At 39.7% G+C, this 16,684-nt stretch overlaps 4 protein-coding genes across 4 annotated transcripts; 2 read left to right on the top strand and 2 right to left on the bottom strand.

Annotated features, from left to right (window-relative positions):
• Window positions 1–3: 3 nt before the first annotated feature.
• Window positions 4–3,521, bottom strand: LOC112172584 (uncharacterized zinc finger CCHC domain-containing protein At4g19190). The gene is made up of 7 exons (XM_024309987.2): window positions 3,199–3,521; window positions 3,030–3,092; window positions 2,813–2,952; window positions 2,608–2,712; window positions 1,887–2,088; window positions 1,308–1,425; window positions 4–1,208 (listed from the first exon to the last, which is right to left on the bottom strand). The coding sequence occupies exons 1-7, from the start codon at window positions 3,415–3,417 to the stop codon at window positions 346–348; spliced, it is 1,710 nt and encodes a 569-aa protein (XP_024165755.1). The 5' UTR covers window positions 3,418–3,521; the 3' UTR covers window positions 4–345.
• A 1,403-nt stretch (window positions 3,522–4,924) lies between these two features.
• On the top strand, window positions 4,925–10,460 carry LOC112170366 (1,4-alpha-glucan-branching enzyme 1, chloroplastic/amyloplastic). The gene is made up of 13 exons (XM_024307627.2): window positions 4,925–5,369; window positions 5,497–5,707; window positions 5,893–5,962; window positions 6,052–6,321; window positions 6,497–7,403; window positions 7,601–7,717; window positions 8,046–8,108; window positions 8,276–8,383; window positions 8,929–9,030; window positions 9,426–9,493; window positions 9,609–9,690; window positions 9,848–9,964; window positions 10,115–10,460. Exons 1-13 carry the CDS (start codon window positions 5,214–5,216, stop codon window positions 10,274–10,276), a joined length of 2,433 nt encoding a protein of 810 aa, XP_024163395.1. The 5' UTR covers window positions 4,925–5,213; the 3' UTR covers window positions 10,277–10,460.
• Window positions 10,461–10,742: 282 nt separating this feature from the next.
• LOC112170367 (glutelin type-D 1) lies at window positions 10,743–12,174 on the top strand. Its single transcript, XM_024307628.2, has one exon. The coding sequence runs from the start codon at window positions 10,980–10,982 to the stop codon at window positions 12,045–12,047; it is 1,068 nt and encodes a 355-aa protein (XP_024163396.1). The 5' UTR covers window positions 10,743–10,979; the 3' UTR covers window positions 12,048–12,174.
• Window positions 12,175–12,377: 203 nt separating this feature from the next.
• On the bottom strand, window positions 12,378–13,416 carry LOC112172801. Its single transcript, XM_024310288.2, has 2 exons — window positions 13,227–13,416; window positions 12,378–13,138 (listed from the first exon to the last, which is right to left on the bottom strand). The coding sequence occupies exons 1-2, from the start codon at window positions 13,336–13,338 to the stop codon at window positions 12,630–12,632; spliced, it is 621 nt and encodes a 206-aa protein (XP_024166056.1). The 5' UTR covers window positions 13,339–13,416; the 3' UTR covers window positions 12,378–12,629.
• Between the last annotated feature and the right edge of the window lie 3,268 nt (window positions 13,417–16,684).

The raw sequence follows: 16,684 nt of genomic DNA, 5'->3' as shown, positions 1-16,684 counted from the left end.
ACATGAATACAAAAAGCAACTGGTAATAACATTCATATTTCTTCTTCAAATGTTCAAAAGTAAATCCTTTCTTTCTTATATGGAAGTTGTATCGATGGACTATCAGTTTCATGAATACAATACAACAAACACAGGTGACAAATAATTGGTCGTGTCAGTTGACTCGGGTCCTCCTCACGTTTCTGAGTAAAGCTCATTTCCACCAAAGCACTTTCCAGGCCAGATGTTCCAAAAGACTTGGTAAAAAAATTGTTCTGATAGCCAGAAGCCCAGAAGATTGATGAACTGGTGATGGCAACTGCAATAGTGTCTACATCTCTCATCCTCAAGAGTGGGAATCTACATCTAGTGCTTGTGTCTACTGTTTCTACTTGTACGATGCCTTTTATCATCGGTCTCATTAAATGAATAGGTAAGCTCATCCCTGCTTCTTTTACTTCTTTTCTGCCTGCCTATGTCAGTATCTTCAGACAAATAAGAATGCCGGTGTCTGCTCCACTGTCTTCTCTTGTCACTTGAATGGTGCCTATCAGGCTCAGAATCTTCAGATAAATAAGAATGTCGGTGTCTGCTCTGGTGTCTTCGCTGGTCACTTGGAAGGTGCCTATCAGGCTCAGAATCTTCAAATGAATTGGCACAACTGTCCCTGCTCTTCTCCCTTCTAAAATGCCTATTAATCTCAAAATCTTTATATGAATGAGAGTGCCTCTGTCTGTTCTTTGTACTTCTATGATGTTTTTCACCATCCGAATCCTCAGATCTTAGTCTGGTACCTCTTTGGTTCTTACCAGGCTCAGAATCTTCAGATGAATTAGCATCTCTGTCTCTGTTCTTGTCTCTTCTGTACTGCCACCTGTCCATGTCGGAATCTTCAAATGATTGAGAATGCTTCGGTCTGTTCTTTGAACTTCTGTGATGTTTTTCATGATTCAAATCCTCGGATGAATAAGATTCCTCGTATTTATTCTTTACTTTATGTCTATCAATCTCTGGTGAGCTCGATTCAGAATGATTACGCTTCTTTTTCTTTAGCTTGGATACTTTCTTCTTTGACCCCCTCTTGTCATCCTCATCAGAAGATGACTGGTCTTCTCCACTAATGGATGGTGACCGCTTTGTTTTGCGCTTGGTATTCTTTTTGGACTTCTTCTTGGGTTTGCTCGAGAAGTTGGCCAGCAACTCAGGGATGACATCCCCACTGAGAAATCCTAATAATGGATGGGGTTGGCAGTTATTTTGTATGCACTACAAAGACACAAGATATACATGCATATTCCAGAACTGAACTGAAATTGAAAAGTCAATACCTCCATACTCATCAAATATATCCTCCTCCGCAACTATTTGCTGGTTGGGGTCATCTGGCCTAAACCCTCCACGTGGAGGACTAATTCCTGGTTTTTGCTTGAGTTCCCACTTCAGAGGCTGAAAAAGAAGCAAAATAGGACAAGAATAGGTAGAAGTTTCATAGCAGGGCACTATATTTTTAGTAGTTGTGTTTCAAACAGAGTAAACCGTAAAGAAGCAGGGTATTCGAATCCCAAACCAGATGGGAGCAAACCATGGGTCTAACCCTGGTTGGTCTCTCAGGGTAGTATTAACCCAACTTAAGCTGGACATTCTCGTTATCACAACATAGTTTTCCAACTCCCCACCCACCCAAAGAAAAACAGACTCAGAATCTTTTAGCTCCAGCCCAAGAGGCAAAGATAGTGAAAATGTTAAATGGATCTAAAACAAATATAGATTGTATTGGTTCACATTCAAAGGGGAGAAGGAAAAAAAAAAAAAAAACACGGACACACACTCACACTATAATCCATGCCCTACACTTTGAGGCTCATGAAAACCTATTTGTTTTACCATTCAAATGAGAAAAGGCTGACCTCACTAGGATCTGTGTGTGCAAGAATGGCAGTCAAAGGATCGTCCCTTTTCAGTCGGCTCTCTTCATTAGGCATAATAACATCCTTCAATGGACATTCACGATCACCGCTTTGGTGACCAAATGTTCCACACCTGACACACTTTACATTGCGCACTTCAACTCCAAATGGTTTTGCCCTCGTAGGAACACCAGTCTCCAGCCTTTACAAACAAAACACAAATTATATTCTTATGATTCTTATCATCATCAAAAAAATAGTGTCAACTTAACTGTTCCAATGCAGTTCAATTATCGACAATGATAGCAAATAACAAAGAATGACTTTCATGTTGAAAGATACCCTTACATGTACTGTCACTGTTGGTTACTTTACAAAAATATAGACACCAAGAAAACCAAACCATCATTTACAGCACGTGATAACTACATCTTCAGCCAGGTGAAAGTAATTTCACATTGGAGTAAATCAAAAATCAATGTCACAATTACTCTACGAGGAAAGGTAAATTTCAGTATGAGATCCAAACCCCCTTTTGTAACAAAATGTATAATTCAATATCATATAATCTTACTTTATGCATCAAGTGAACAAATGCAACCTAAAACAAATTTATAAGGGAGAACTGTTACCCGTCTTCTTAATGCTAATGTTATTCATTTCAGTCTAGAAACTATAACATAAGTAACTTGCATGCTATAAAAATCTACTGAAGACACACCTAGGAGCATTTTTCAACACTTCAAACTCTTGTTCAGTAGGCAAACTGCGGCCAAATACATCTTTAGGCCTTGGTTTCTTCTTGCCTTCTTCACCACTGGGAGGCCTAATAAGCAAGGGTCGATTAGAATAAACACGAATTGAAAATATAATCAACTGCGAAATCAAAACAAAACAAAACAAAACAAAGAGAGAGTATATGGTACATTGAAGTAGAAGGGCCATCTGTTTGTGTTTGTTGACCATCTCTCATACTCTCATCGGCAAGCTCTGCAGCTTTGGCACTCTCGGCATTGTAACCCGGCGGACGAACATACATGAAGCTAACAGCTTTCATATTCTCAATCTACACATAATATAATATAATGATCAAATTTAACCAAATGTAGCTCAAGGAAAGAACGAAAAGAAGGAGATTATAACCTTTTCTTTATCTTTCTTGGAGATGAGAGCTGCCTGCCGAAAGAACTCCTGCTCTTGCGCATACTGCAAAAATCAAACACAATTGAAATTGATAACCATAACAAAAATTGAAGAAAAAATTGAGAGATTTGATGGAGACAGAGAGAGAGAGAGAGAGAAAGGGAGGTGCCTCGCGGGAGACTTCTTCGGAGCGACGCTGGTGCTGGGCCTGGATCTGCTCGGCGATCCACTTGCGGCGTTGGTTGGGGTAAGAGAGAGGGTGCCATGGCTTCTGGTTCAGGTACGAGTGGCTCCACGCCGTCCCTGACTTGGTTTTGTTATCGACTTCGCCTCCTTTGTCTGAGAACCTCTTGCTCAGCCTTATCCCTCCTCCTTCTTCGCCTTCCATCGCTTTCCCTTTTTCTGTTTCCGTTTCTGTTTCTATGACTATGAACTCGCTGCCGCTGCTCGTCTGCTGGGTTCTACTTGCTGTGCCCGGTGCCGGTGGGTTTAGGGATTGGGCTTCACTACTTGGCCCAATCCTTCTCCTCTTTCTTAATTTTTAACTGGACAATATTGTTGTTCAATAATAAATACATGTTTTTTTCAATCAAAAAAAAAAAAACATTGTGTTTTTGTTTTTTTAACCCGAATCATTCTTTTGCTAGATCAGAAGAACCGAGCTATATAGAAATTATAATTAAATCACAAATTGTTCATCAAACAAACGAACGATTTGGTAAATTTCACATTCTCGTGACTAGATGTCTATTTGTATGCGTAAATATGTCATTTTTATAGAACATCTTTAAATATTTATTAGTTTAGACGAATATGTCCAAATTAGTTTAAATGAGCCTATTATATATTTTCAATATGTGTTTTGGCAGTAGTCGATTCTTTATTAGTGTACAAGTATAAGTGTGAATCTTTTTCTTTTTTTTTTAATTTTTAATTTTTAATTTTTAATTTTTAATTTTTAATTTTTTTTAAAGAGAATCAAAGGATTTCACTCCTACCCTCATGGTGACTCGAATCTAGGATCTTGATCTTAGGTAGTAGGTGCTCTAACTACTGAGCTAACACCACATCGTATCTTTTATATTTTCAATACGTGTTTTGGCCGTAGTCGATTCTTTACCACTACAATTATAAGTGTGAATGTACCACAACTAAAGTTTGGCCATTGGGTACTTGGGCCACAACTAAATTTGTTTCGCAATTTTGGTACTTTTTTTTTCTTTTTTTTTTTCTCTAGAGAAATCTTTAACCTAACCAAATTTCAATTCAATGCATACAAAACGCATTAAGTAAACCTATTTTTGGTGATTGGGGACCAATGAAAGAGTAATCATGAACTCAAACAAAATTGTCATTTCAATTTGGGCTAGCATTTAGTTATGACAAATGAAAACCGCCCTTGATAATTTATAATGCACAACTTAACATTGTACATCATTTTTTAATATATTTTTTTTCAATCATCAAATCTACTTGTTCATTGTCCCTTATGGTATGACTCCCACTTTATCATTGGTTCTGCATAATTTGTCTAATCTTTAACCTACTCCCATCATTTTATGTCACCTATATAACATATGCATGATTGATTATCTCTAATCATCGTCTCACTTTTGTTTTTTGTCAAACATCGTCTCACTTATCTTCAAATGTTTTATTTAGAGCGATTAGTCTCGATATACATCATACTTTCAAACATGTCTAATTTTATGAACCGTTCAAAAAAATTAAAATATGTCATCCTTCGGAATAGTATAAAATCTCCGATAAATATCTCAAAGAAAAAGAATGAATAAAATGTGGAATATTCAATATTCTAAAGAGTAAAACACCTGGAAGCAACACGTAGCCGGTGAAGGAGGGATATAAGAGCAAAGGGAACCAACGGCTGTGGAGGAGTTGTCCTCATAGTCTCATAGTGAGCCGTCCGTCGCATGTCACGTGGAAATCATGTACTTGTTTCCGCTCCAAACTCCAAAGCAATCACATCCCTTTCTCCAGAAGCAGCAGTAATCAAGTCCAGCCGGGAAAAGTTAATCATTTTCGTGAATGCGGGTCCCCCAGAGGCAGCACCAACCGTCCAGATTTTTTCAGGCACGGCCTTCTTATTCTGAGGAGAGAGAGAGATGGTGGGAGAGTGTGTGTGGCAGGGTGGGAGTGAGGCCTAGTGATCGGTGAGCGAAGATGTTGGGTTCTTTGGGTCTTCATCTCACTTGTTCTTTTGAGTCTTTATCGTGTTCCAAGGACTACCTGAGTCCGAGGGTAACTCAAACTAAAGCAGTCTCTTTTCAGCTTCGACATGGAGTATTGTCCCCTCCAGAAGGTTTAAGATGTGGGAAGGTAGTTCTGGTTCACGTTTCTAAATAATCTGCCTTGATTTCCGTTACTAAAGTAGCAAAAGGATAGGGATTGATTTTCAAGCTAAGTAAATATGAATTATTTTCTTGTTGTTTTGTTTGTTAATTAGTTGGAGCGTAGTCCCAGAGTTTCAGCAGTTTTGACGGACGACAGCTCGAGAATGACAGTCAGTGATGAAGAGATGGAAGATATTGGTGTTCTGAGAACAGATTCAAACTTGGAGCCATACAAAGATCACTTCAAGTATCGAATAAAAAGATATTTGGAGCAGAAGAGTCTCTTTGAGAAACATGAAGGAGGTTTGGAGGAATTCGCGCAAGGTGATTTGTATTTCCTGTCATCAATGCTTTTCCCTTTTGGTGGTTTATACTTTATACTATGGATATCTATGAATGCTTTTTAAGTATGGATCATAACATATGGAACACTGTTTAGACGATATCATTTTTCTTAAACAAGGTTCTCAGTATGAAACACTGTTTTGCTTTGCTGCTCGATCCTGTAGGTTATGCGAAATTCGGATTTAACAGAGAAGATGGTGGAATTGTGTACCGTGAATGGGCCCCTGCAGCTCAGTGAGTTCATTAGCTTTTGAACAACCATTCGATTAGCTTCAGATGCATAATTATTATATTTTGATTGATTGTGTAATTCTAAAACTTAGGGAGGCACAACTTGTTGGAGACTTTAATGGATGGGATGGCAGCAAATACGAGATGGAGAAGGACCAATTTGGGGTATGGAGTATTAAGATACCCGATTTTGGTGGAAGTCCAGCTATTCCTCACAATTCAAAGGTTAAATTCCGGTTCAAGCATGGAAAAGGAGTTTGGGTTGATCGTATTCCTGCTTGGATTAAATATGCCACTGTGGACCCAACAAGATTTGCAGCTCCCTATGATGGTGTGTACTGGGATCCACCACCATCAGAAAGGTATTCTTCAATTTTTCTCTACTTTGCAAAATGGTCTGATGATTTGGAGAGTTTCTACTTTCTAGCAACTTAAATTTTGGCATCTAACAGCCAGAAACCTGATTTACTTTCCAAGTTAGCCTCTTTATAATTTAACTTGGTTTTTCTAGTAAGTTTTATCCATTGGATCATGCAGGTATCAGTTTAAGTACGGTCGTCCTCCAAAACCCAAGGCTCCACGAATATATGAGGCCCATGTTGGAATGAGTAGCTCAGAACCCCGCATCAGTTCATACAGAGAATTTGCTGATAATGTTTTGCCTCGTATCCAAGCAAATAACTATAACACAGTCCAGCTGATGGCCGTGATGGAGCATTCCTATTATGCATCCTTCGGTTATCATGTGACAAACTTCTTTGCCGTAAGCAGTAGATCTGGAACACCTGAGGACCTTAAATATCTAATTGATAAAGCACATTCCCTAGGTTTGCGTGTATTGATGGATGTTGTTCACAGTCATGCAAGTAACAACGTCACTGATGGCCTCAGTGGCTTTGAAGTTGGTCAATGCACACAAGAGTCCTATTTCCACACAGGAGATAGAGGCTACCATAAGCTATGGGATAGCCGACTTTTCAACTATGCTAATTGGGAAGTTCTCCGCTTCTTTTTATCCAACTTAAGGTGGTGGCTGGAGGAGTATCAATTTGATGGGTTTCGATTTGATGGAGTAACTTCCATGCTGTATCATCACCATGGCATAAATATGGCATTTACAGGGAATTATGATGAGTACTTCAGTGAGGCAACAGATGTTGATGCTGTTGTTTATTTGATGCTTGCCAACCATCTGATCCATAAAATTTTGCCATCTGCAACTGTAATTGCTGAAGATGTTTCTGGGATGCCTGGACTTGGTCGGCCTGTCTCTGAAGGAGGTGTTGGTTTTGAGTACCGGCTGGCAATGGCCATCCCTGACAAGTGGATTGATTATGTGAAAAACAAGAAAGATGAAGAGTGGTCGATGAAGGAAATTTCATGGAGCTTGACGAATAGGAGATACACCGAGAAGTGTGTTTCCTATGCTGAGAGTCATGACCAGGTATGAGGTTTTCTTTTTTTGCAAGAGACCAGTAGAAACAATAGAGTCAAGTTTTGTCATGGTGTATATGTTTATTCTTTTTTTTTTTTCCCTTTTTTCAAAAATCTTTAAAATGTCAATGGTCTTGTTTCATGTTCTCGTTATTGTTGCAAAATTTAACTCCTCTTTACAATTTTGGTCACTACTGCTTGTTGCAGGCAATTGTGGGTGACAAGACGATTGCATTCTTTTTGATGGATAAAGAAATGTACTCTGGCATGTCTTGTTTGAATGAAGCTTCTCCTACTGTTGAGCGCGGGGTTGCTCTTCACAAGGTTTGATCGTCTACTTTTGGTACCGGAAGCATCAATTGCATATGCTGATTCTCTTGCTCATTTTGTCTGTATATACAATGGCTACATCAACAAGGATCACAATGATCAGATTACACCAAAAATGTTCACCTATCACTGACAAAGTAGCTAAAATATTTGTTTTGACGATCTTTTGGGTCACCGACTTGCATTTTGGGTTTGGAGAAAATCTGAAGTTCTGAACTACTGCCAGTTCTTATTAGCATATTTATCTGTGACATGTTCTCCAACTCAATATATTAAGTTTGTGGACTTATTTAGCTCTCATTGTTGTTTTCCACTTTTTCAGATGATACATTTTATAACTATGGCATTAGGAGGCGAGGGTTACCTTAACTTTATGGGTAATGAGGTAAGCACATTTGCTAGTATGTTGCGTGCAAAACACTTGGTGCTGCAGTGCAGCATGACCTTGAAAAATTTCATATCGAGAGCCACTTCTTTTGTGAGAATATTTAAGACATGTGAAAAAAGTGTCGGCACATGGCAGCCCTGTAAAAAGGTTGGTTTATTTTATAGTTTGGACACCCTGAGTGGATCGACTTTCCAAGAGAAGGCAATGGGTGGAGTTATGAAAAGTGCAGACGCCAATGGAACCTGGTGGATACAGATCATTTAAGATATAAGGTCTGGACTCTGGAGACACAATCTACATTTACTGTTTTTAGCATTTGTTAATTTTGCATGTTTTGTTACATCTTCTGTCAATGGCTGCTCAAATTAAACATTTAACCATTGTGGCATGAACTGAGAAATAACTAGTTGGCATCCTTTGTAGAGTTTTCATGTGTGTGCTCGCATGTGAGCTTTCATGCACGTGTGCATATATTTAACACAAATCAGATTTACTGGACCAGTATAGTATATCTACTGACATTCCATCTGATCAGAGTGCTTGTTCTAAAACTATGTTCACAATATGTTCTCAACCATGTGTTCTATAAGAATCAGTCTCAGTTTATTGATTAAAAACTTGTGTGGAATCATGATGGAACATTGTGATTGATGTTCCTTGGAACTATATGCTTAATATTTGAGTTTTTCTTTGGGTTTTTGTTTTCTGACCCAAAAAAAGTTATGAGTTTATGTTGTATAGTTGATTTCTTTGCTTTTACATGCAATAAAAAAGTTTAATGTCACTTATTACGTCCTTATTCTTGCAACTTGTCCAGTTTATGAACGCATTTGACAGAGCTATGCACTTGCTTGATGAGAAATTTTCGTTCCTTTCATCAGCGAAGCAGATAGTGAGCAGCACAAATGAAGAAGACAAGGTAAGATATGGTGGTGTTCCTTTATTGTTTTTTGAACAGTGGTAGTATTCTATCTTATTATACAAATAGCAGTAAGTGGATATGTGGTTCCCAGTTCTCATACATCAAATTGGATTAGCAGGAATAAACCAATTAAATTACTGCACATATTAACAATAGTGGGTAATGTGGATAACAATTGTGGGTAATAGTCTGAGCAGCAACCCTTGGAATCAATATGGATATCTCTAGTGGGTAACGTTTTTAAAGTATGCTCCGCTGTTTGACCGACCAGTCACCATTTCTCTTTGCACTTTTATGAATATGAGTTTATGGATAAACTAGTCAAGTAAGAATGTAAACAAAGATGATTGATTATTTCAACTGACAAGTATTTTTGAAATTGCGCGTTGCAGGTTATTGTCTTTGAGCGTGGAGATCTAGTTTTTGTATTTAATTTTCATCCAGTAAACACATACGATGGGTATATTTCCTTTTGCTTATTTGTTGATGTAGCTGCATGCTTGATAGAAGCAGTTTGAACAATGATTGTACTGGCAAATTACATTATTAAGTGAATTGTGTTCTGAAACATACAGGTACAAAGTGGGGTGTGACTTACCTGGGAAGTACAGAGTTACACTAGATAGTGATGCTTTTGAATTCGGTGGACATGGAAGAGTAAGGATTCCCTTTACATACCTATTCCCAGTGTTGTATTAAGCAGAAGAGTGTTTTAAAGAAATTGCAATTAAAATAATCGCGGAAACAAAAAGTAATGCACCATCTCTCTTTGTTATCAGAAGTTGTTGATACGTTTATTACATGTTACTGGCAGGTAGGCCATGATGTAGACCACTTCACATTCCCAGAAGGAATACCAGGGGTTCCTGAAACAAATTTCAACGGCCGTCCCAACTCCTTCAGAGTACTCTCACCACCGCGAACATGCGTGGTATGATAATCTCCTGACAGTTTTGTTAATCATGACTTTCAAGTTTTCTTACATCTAGTGGTTGTGAGGTGTGATATTTTCTCATTTGCTTTAATGTGGCAAACGAACATCTGTTATTGTTCTTGATCATTCTGTTACAAACTCTTCAAGGTTTATTATCGAGTGGATGAAAGTAAGGAGACTGCTGTGAAGGAGGACTCGGCAGCAGAAGTTGTGGTTGGGCAGGAGAACTCCCAATTACTTGGATCCGTGAAAGATGGAAATGTTGGTCCAGGAGTGGAAGAGACCGTCAAAGTTTCATCAGATAACTGAAAGTGGTGCTCCCACTGATGGATCCTGAATGTGAATAAAATAACAGGATAGATTCTCTATCACTTGCAGATGCAGTCGCACTAGAATGTACATGAAATAAACCATTAGCATTACTATTGAGTTTGTAATTTTAATTCAGAATTCTAAATTTTAGTGTGCTTTGCCAAGCTCGAATTGTCCGTTATATCACTGTTAAACGTATGCGATGGGAATGAATTGATCAAACAACACCAACTAAGCTAGTAAAGTTATTTCCTCAGGGTTTCTTTCCCAGTTGATTCAGGATAATGCCTAATAATGTAATCAAATGACCCCAATTATTACATCTTAATATCTTATGCTAAATTCAACCCGGATTTGGATAATCCAGATTAATCCCAATTGTAATCAAATACTGAATCCTTTCTCCTCGTAGAAGAGACATACTCCTGGATAATCCAGATTAATCCCAATTGTAATCAAATACTGAATCCTTTCTCCTCGTAGAAGAGACATACTCCTGGATAATCCAGATTAATCCCAATTGTAATCAAATACTGAATCTTTCTCCTTGTAGAAGATGACATGCTCCTATAGTCGTACTTATATATACACCCTCAAACATCTGCACTTATCATCGGTCACAGACATTGTTCTTGATATTTAGTACTACCGTCACTTTGCTCTCGTTTTAGGTTTTTCTGCTTTCTGGTTAAGAGAGAAGATGGAGATTGATCTTACACCAAGGTTGGCTAAGAAGGTTTATGGAGGAGATGGTGGTTCCTACTCTGCCTGGTCGCCGTCAGAGCTTCCCATGCTCCGTGAAGGTGACATCGGAGCTGCCAAGCTCTCTCTGGAGAAGGACGGCTTTGCTCTCCCCAATTATTCCGACTCTGCCAGAGTTGCTTATGTCCTTCAAGGTAATGGAGTAGTCGGGATTGTTCTGCCGGAGAAGGAAGAAAAGGTTCTTCCAGTGAAGAAAGGTGATGCCATTGCCCTCCCTTTTGGAGTTATCACTTGGTGGTACAACAAGGAGGACACTGAGTTTGTGGTTCTTTTCTTGGGTGATACCAAAACAGCTCACAAAAGGGGTGAGTTCACTGACTTCTATCTCAATGGCTCTAATGGCATTTTCACTGGCTTCTCAACTGAGTTTGTCGGCCGAGCATGGGATTTGGAGGAGAGTGTTGTGAAGACTCTTGTTGGCAAGCAAACCGGCAAGGGCATTGTTAAGTTGGGGGGAGCTAATTTGCCTGAGCCAAACAAGGAACATAGAGATGGGATGACATTGAACTGCGAAGAGGCTCCTCTTGACGTTGATATTGAGGGCGGTGGAAGAGTTGTTGTTTTGAATACTAAGAACCTTCCCTTGGTCGGTGAGGTTGGGCTTGGTGCTGATCTTGTTAGGTTGGATGGAAGTGCTATGTGCTCCCCTGGGTTTTCGTGCGACTCTGCATTGCAGGTGACTTACATTGTTAGGGGAAGTGGCCGTGTCCAAGTTGTTGGTGTCGACGGAAAGAGGGTCTTGGAAACAACCGTTAGAGCTGGCAACTTGTTCATCGTTCCTCGATTCTTTGTCGTTTCAAAGATTGCTGATCCGGAAGGCTTGGAATGGTTCTCCATCATCACCACACCCAATCCAATATTCACTCATCTGGCTGGAAGTATTGGTGCTTGGAAAGCATTGTCTCCTCAGGTGCTTGAGGCTTCTTTCAACGTGGATTCAGATACTGAGAAACTCTTCCGATCAAAGAGAACTTCTGATGCAATCTTCTTCCCTCCTCCGAAGTGAATCGCTGAGCTAATACGATAAGCGTTGTTTGCTGTAGGTTTCATTGCCTTTTTCAGTATGGATTTGTTTGCCTCTTTTAGTTGGGATTTGTTTGGCTTTTTATAGGTCCTTCGTTTTATTGTATTTTTCATTAACGTTGATTCTACTGGTTTTAGTTCTAATGTTTGATCTTTTGATAATGAGTTTTTGTTAAATTTTTATAGCTAATTCTCAATGAGATTGTTAATTTCCCTCTATAATCCCATTCATCCCTGTGACTCGATTCTCTGCTTTAGCAAATAGTGCATATTGGCATGTAGAACTTGGTTCAATATCAAAAGACAAACTGAATAATTGCAAGACAAATTTGGTCCAGCCAATAATCTTTTCAACAATAACAATATCTAGAACTGCTAACATGTTACTCAGACAATAACATCTGAATGAACAACAGTGAGTTCCATAAACAAAGAAAACAGAGGCAAGCCAATATAACCCCACAAGTTCATCCCCAACTCCAAATCACAGAGTTTCAGAAACAAAGAATCAAAGGCAAGCCATATTACTAAAAACATAAACACCATTACTCAAATTCCCAAATTCCTAATACCCAACTCTTCGAGATGCTGTCTTCCTTCCCCCTCCTATCACGGATTTCTGAGCAGAATACAGAGCAGGAGGCTGAGACAGAGGAGGCTTCTTATTATCCTTGCTCATACTTCTCAGCATATACCTCGGCGGCTCCACCGAGTAGGCCGCAGACACCGATTTCCTGATGCTTTCGAGCTTCCTAGTCCCACTGCCTCGCTTCGCAGACTCCACCGCAACCCCCAGCTTCTGCTTAAACGCAGACTTGAACTCCTCCCCTGTTCCGCCATACTTCTTCCTCAGCCTCTCATTTCTTCTAGCAGAGTATTCCTCATAGAATCTCCCCCTCTCAAACAAAGGGCTTGAATTAGCACGAACCCCACCGGCCTTTTCGCAATCTTCATCCCCGAATTCCTTGCCGACCATCTTAGCCAGAGCCCTCAATTCGCAGGAAATGGAGCGGTACTCTGGCCGGAGATCCGGTTCCTCCATCCGGCTCGGTTTCTGGGATTTCGTCAGCGACCCTGAATCAATCAAATAACAAAAGTATCAGTAAAGATTGCAACGACAAGCGAATTTTGATCTGGGTGGGTTGGCAACAGAAGAACGCACCTGGTGGGGTTTGCAGAGAGGTTGCGCCTGATCGGAGGACCAGACTGGGCGGTCGGACCCGGATCGGGGACTTGGCCAGCGGAGGCTTGCGGTCCAGTTTCATCCTTGACATTGTTGGTTTCAGATTTCAGAGAGATTTGTAATTTAATAATAGGATGGAGCGTATCTTTTGTTTTGGGGTAACTGTGTCGCTTTGGCTTTTATTGAGGGAAAGGGGGGCTGTCTCCAACGGTCGTATTGGTCCAGATTTGAAACTTGGATTACTTTCCGGTCAATTCATTAAGTGGCTTCTAATACAAGAGGTATGATATTTGAGGGGGTTACGACTCTATGGTAACCGTTTTAATATTGGAGGATCTGTCAGCTATCTTCTCAACAAAAAAAAAAAAAAAAAAAGAAGCTAAAACGTTTATGTGGAATTAAAGGAAAATTCTCAACCAAAAAAAAAAGAAAGTGGAATTAAAGGAAATTGGGCTTTGATTGACCAAGCAAAAAGATATTGGGCTTGGATATTCTCTGTCTTATCATCAATTTTTTTTTTATTTTGAATAGAAATTGATATCATTAGAATCAATAGCCATGAAAAGATTAGAGTTTACAAACCCTCAAATAAGAACCCCGGAAAGTAACAACCGGTACAACCTATCTAAGAAAATGCAAACAATTAAAGTTCTAAAAGGGCTCGCGTGATGCAAGCCAATACAAGAAAGGATTACATTGTCTTCTAAGGAAAGGAAATCATTCAACTAGTCCCTACCTGCCAATCACGCAATTGTGGTACAAGCAAGTAACTAGAAACGTCTCAGAAAACTTATAGAAGCTCTCCCAACCTACACAGGCTTGAAACCCTAGGCAATGAAGATCTATGCCACAACTAGCTCCTTTCCTTTCGGATTAGAGCTTGCAGTAGCATCTGCACCATTCAAGTTAGACAATAGACTCTTCTTAGCAGACTTCTGCTTCCCAACACCATCTACCTTCAAGTCCTTCATCTTTGCCGCGATACCAGATGGGATTTTATTTTTGCTTCCCACCGGCCTCCCTCTCTTATTCTTCACCATGCCCGGAACATTCTGTGGCAATGAGACCAGCCCCATATCAGCAGGCTCTAGATTTTTTTTACCAACTGCCAAACTCAATTTGAGTTTCTTTGGAGATATGGTGATTTCAGCCTCAACCCTAGAACGACGTTTGCCTGTTAATGATTCCACCATACCATCAGACTTATCTATCTCTCTAATGCTTACCTTACGACGTGGTTTTTGCACCAAATATGTAGGATTGCACAGGAGTTGCTCCGGGATCATCCTAGGGAGTTGAGTCTTGAAGATCAAACTGTGCCCATTGAAAGAAACCCTAGGATTGAACGCAGCTTCATGGCTGCAACCTTCAGAACCCGACCCTGTAGTCAAGCCGCCGATCCCGACCTGCATGGCATTACCCTGCGTCACTGGCGGCCACCCTAATACCGTGCGCTCTGCAGCCTCATCTTCTTCGTTCAACGGCGGCGCCGAGCACGGCAGTCCAACATGGGTGATCAACCCACATACTCCACACCTCCCAAACAACTTATCATACCTGAATTTGCATAGAAACTCCACCGTGTCCTCCACCCAATATCAACGTTGAAAGGACAATGGCCTGATCAGAGGAATCTCAACCCTAATCCGGTACTTGCCAACCTTCTTCCCCTGCTTCTCAATCTCCTGAAAGTCTCCCAACGTATATCCGATCATCGTCATCACCCTTTCAGATCTAAACGCAGGTGGAATACCCTGCAGCGTGATCCAATAGGAGGATTTCACCAGTGGCACCTTGTCAATTGGCATAACCCCATCATACTCAGACAAAGCCACAGGAGCACGGTTAAAACCCCATGATGCGCTCCTCCAAACCCTAGCTCGGTCTGCAGGATCTGAAAAAGTGGACAAAACCCTACCTCCTTCAGCTTCTTCAACTTGCAGCGTCCCATTGACCTTCCAGGCATATCGAAACATACCTAGGAAGGAACGGACCTTGAACTCCCTAGCAGTGAAGAGTTTTCTAACCATAAAAACTTCAGATTGTCACAAGCCCTTGCCTTGCGATGGACGGAGATCTACCTTCTTCTTTCCCTTTGCCAATGCAAGAGAGGAGGCGAGTCAGGCAGCCATGGCATCAACGGAACTCATGATGAGGCAGTTGAAACTTGAACAGAACGTGAAAACCCTAACCCTAGAGAGAAAGAGAGAGAGCGGCGTTCTTCTTTTTGAAAAATTATCATTACTGTTATTGGGCTAAGATTAACATTTGAGTTGAGTTTCATGGCTCACCATGTTTTTTTTTTTTTTTTTTTTGCGTTTCACCATGAAATGATAAAACTCAAAAGTTGTTAATTACTTTATGAAGAAAAGATTACTTTCTCATAAAAAATAAAAAAATTTACTTTTTTGAATTCCCCTAACAATTTTCCTCTAAATAATAGGAAAGAGGAAGTTGAATTTGAAACATCTACCACAATGTGTTAGTGAAAATTACTTTACCCCTATTAGATTAAACGTTAAGAACTTGTTTAAGTCAATTTTATAAAATATTTTAGTATTGAGATTAGTAAATCATATCTCAAAATATTTTAAGTGTATCACATTTTGATGTATCGCATTTAAACTAAGATTGAATTCTACCATAACATCTACGGAAGTGATACTTTTCGTTACTTCAAATTTTGTGAACAATATAATGCAAGAAACACCATGCCCTCAATATGTAAAAAGTCTGATAGGACACGTGTCCTTTAATAGATTTGGAAGAAGTCCTGATCGGTATGACAGCAGTAAAAACAAGTTACATCACATTCAGAAAGGGCGTCTATGTTTTGTTAGGCTATTCTTGGCCATTTGTAACACTAGCAACTAATGCGATCGACTCGATAACAAGTGAACAAACTGCTGGGGACAAACCCAGGCGGCAGCTGCGATATGATTGATCCTATTTCTAATCCATACAACACCAACAACGTCATTAACTACGCAGGAAAGCACTCAAAACAGGCGACGACGTCTCCGATAATGATTTATGTATTGGATCGATCAACATGAGCTTATATCTAGAAACGTACCTATCCCCGTTGAAATCGATGCTTAATTCTTGTCAGATTAGCCTAGCTAATAATATATCATAATTATTCTAGCAACCATGTGTACGTTATTGCATGTTAGCCTACGGATAAGACAATCAAAGCTGGAGCAGCACCTCATGTAGAAAGATCCCTATGATTCACCAATTAATCCACTTTGTTAATTAAGTGAGATAATCAAGAAGAATAATCTTTATTTATATATCTAGCTTAATATTATATTGATTTCTGTACGTAGCTAGTTAGTCGTAACAATTAGGAAAATGATTTGTGGCCTCAATGAGGCCTAAGATTTGTGGTCTCAATCTTAGGTGTCATGCCATGTCATCTACATACATCACAT

The sequence above is a fragment of the Rosa chinensis genome, chromosome 6, assembly GCF_002994745.2.
Source record: "Rosa chinensis cultivar Old Blush chromosome 6, RchiOBHm-V2, whole genome shotgun sequence".
NCBI classification, from domain to species: Eukaryota; Viridiplantae; Streptophyta; class Magnoliopsida; order Rosales; family Rosaceae; genus Rosa; species Rosa chinensis.
Note: the sequence above shows the minus strand (reverse complement) of the source record. Positions and strands in the feature narration are given on the sequence as shown.

Coding starts and splice junctions, on each gene's coding strand:
- LOC112172584 (XM_024309987.2), bottom strand. CDS start 3,417: ATGGAAGGCGAAGAAGGAGGAGGGATAAGGCTGAGCAAGAGGTTCTCA. Junction 2,089..2,607: donor GTGTTGAAAAATGCTCCTAG/GTGTGTCTTCAG, acceptor TTGTTTGTAAAG/GCTGGAGACTGGTGTTCCTA. Junction 1,426..1,886: donor CACACACAGATCCTAGTGAG/GTCAGCCTTTTC, acceptor CTTCTTTTTCAG/CCTCTGAAGTGGGAACTCAA.
- LOC112172801 (XM_024310288.2), bottom strand. CDS start 13,338: ATGTCAAGGATGAAACTGGACCGCAAGCCTCCGCTGGCCAAGTCCCCG. Junction 13,139..13,226: donor CTCTCTGCAAACCCCACCAG/GTGCGTTCTTCT, acceptor TGATTGATTCAG/GGTCGCTGACGAAATCCCAG.
- LOC112170367 (XM_024307628.2), top strand. CDS start 10,980: ATGGAGATTGATCTTACACCAAGGTTGGCTAAGAAGGTTTATGGAGGA.
- LOC112170366 (XM_024307627.2), top strand. CDS start 5,214: ATGTTGGGTTCTTTGGGTCTTCATCTCACTTGTTCTTTTGAGTCTTTA. Junction 5,370..5,496: donor AAGGTTTAAGATGTGGGAAG/GTAGTTCTGGTT, acceptor TTTGTTAATTAG/TTGGAGCGTAGTCCCAGAGT. Junction 8,109..8,275: donor TTAACTTTATGGGTAATGAG/GTAAGCACATTT, acceptor TTTATTTTATAG/TTTGGACACCCTGAGTGGAT.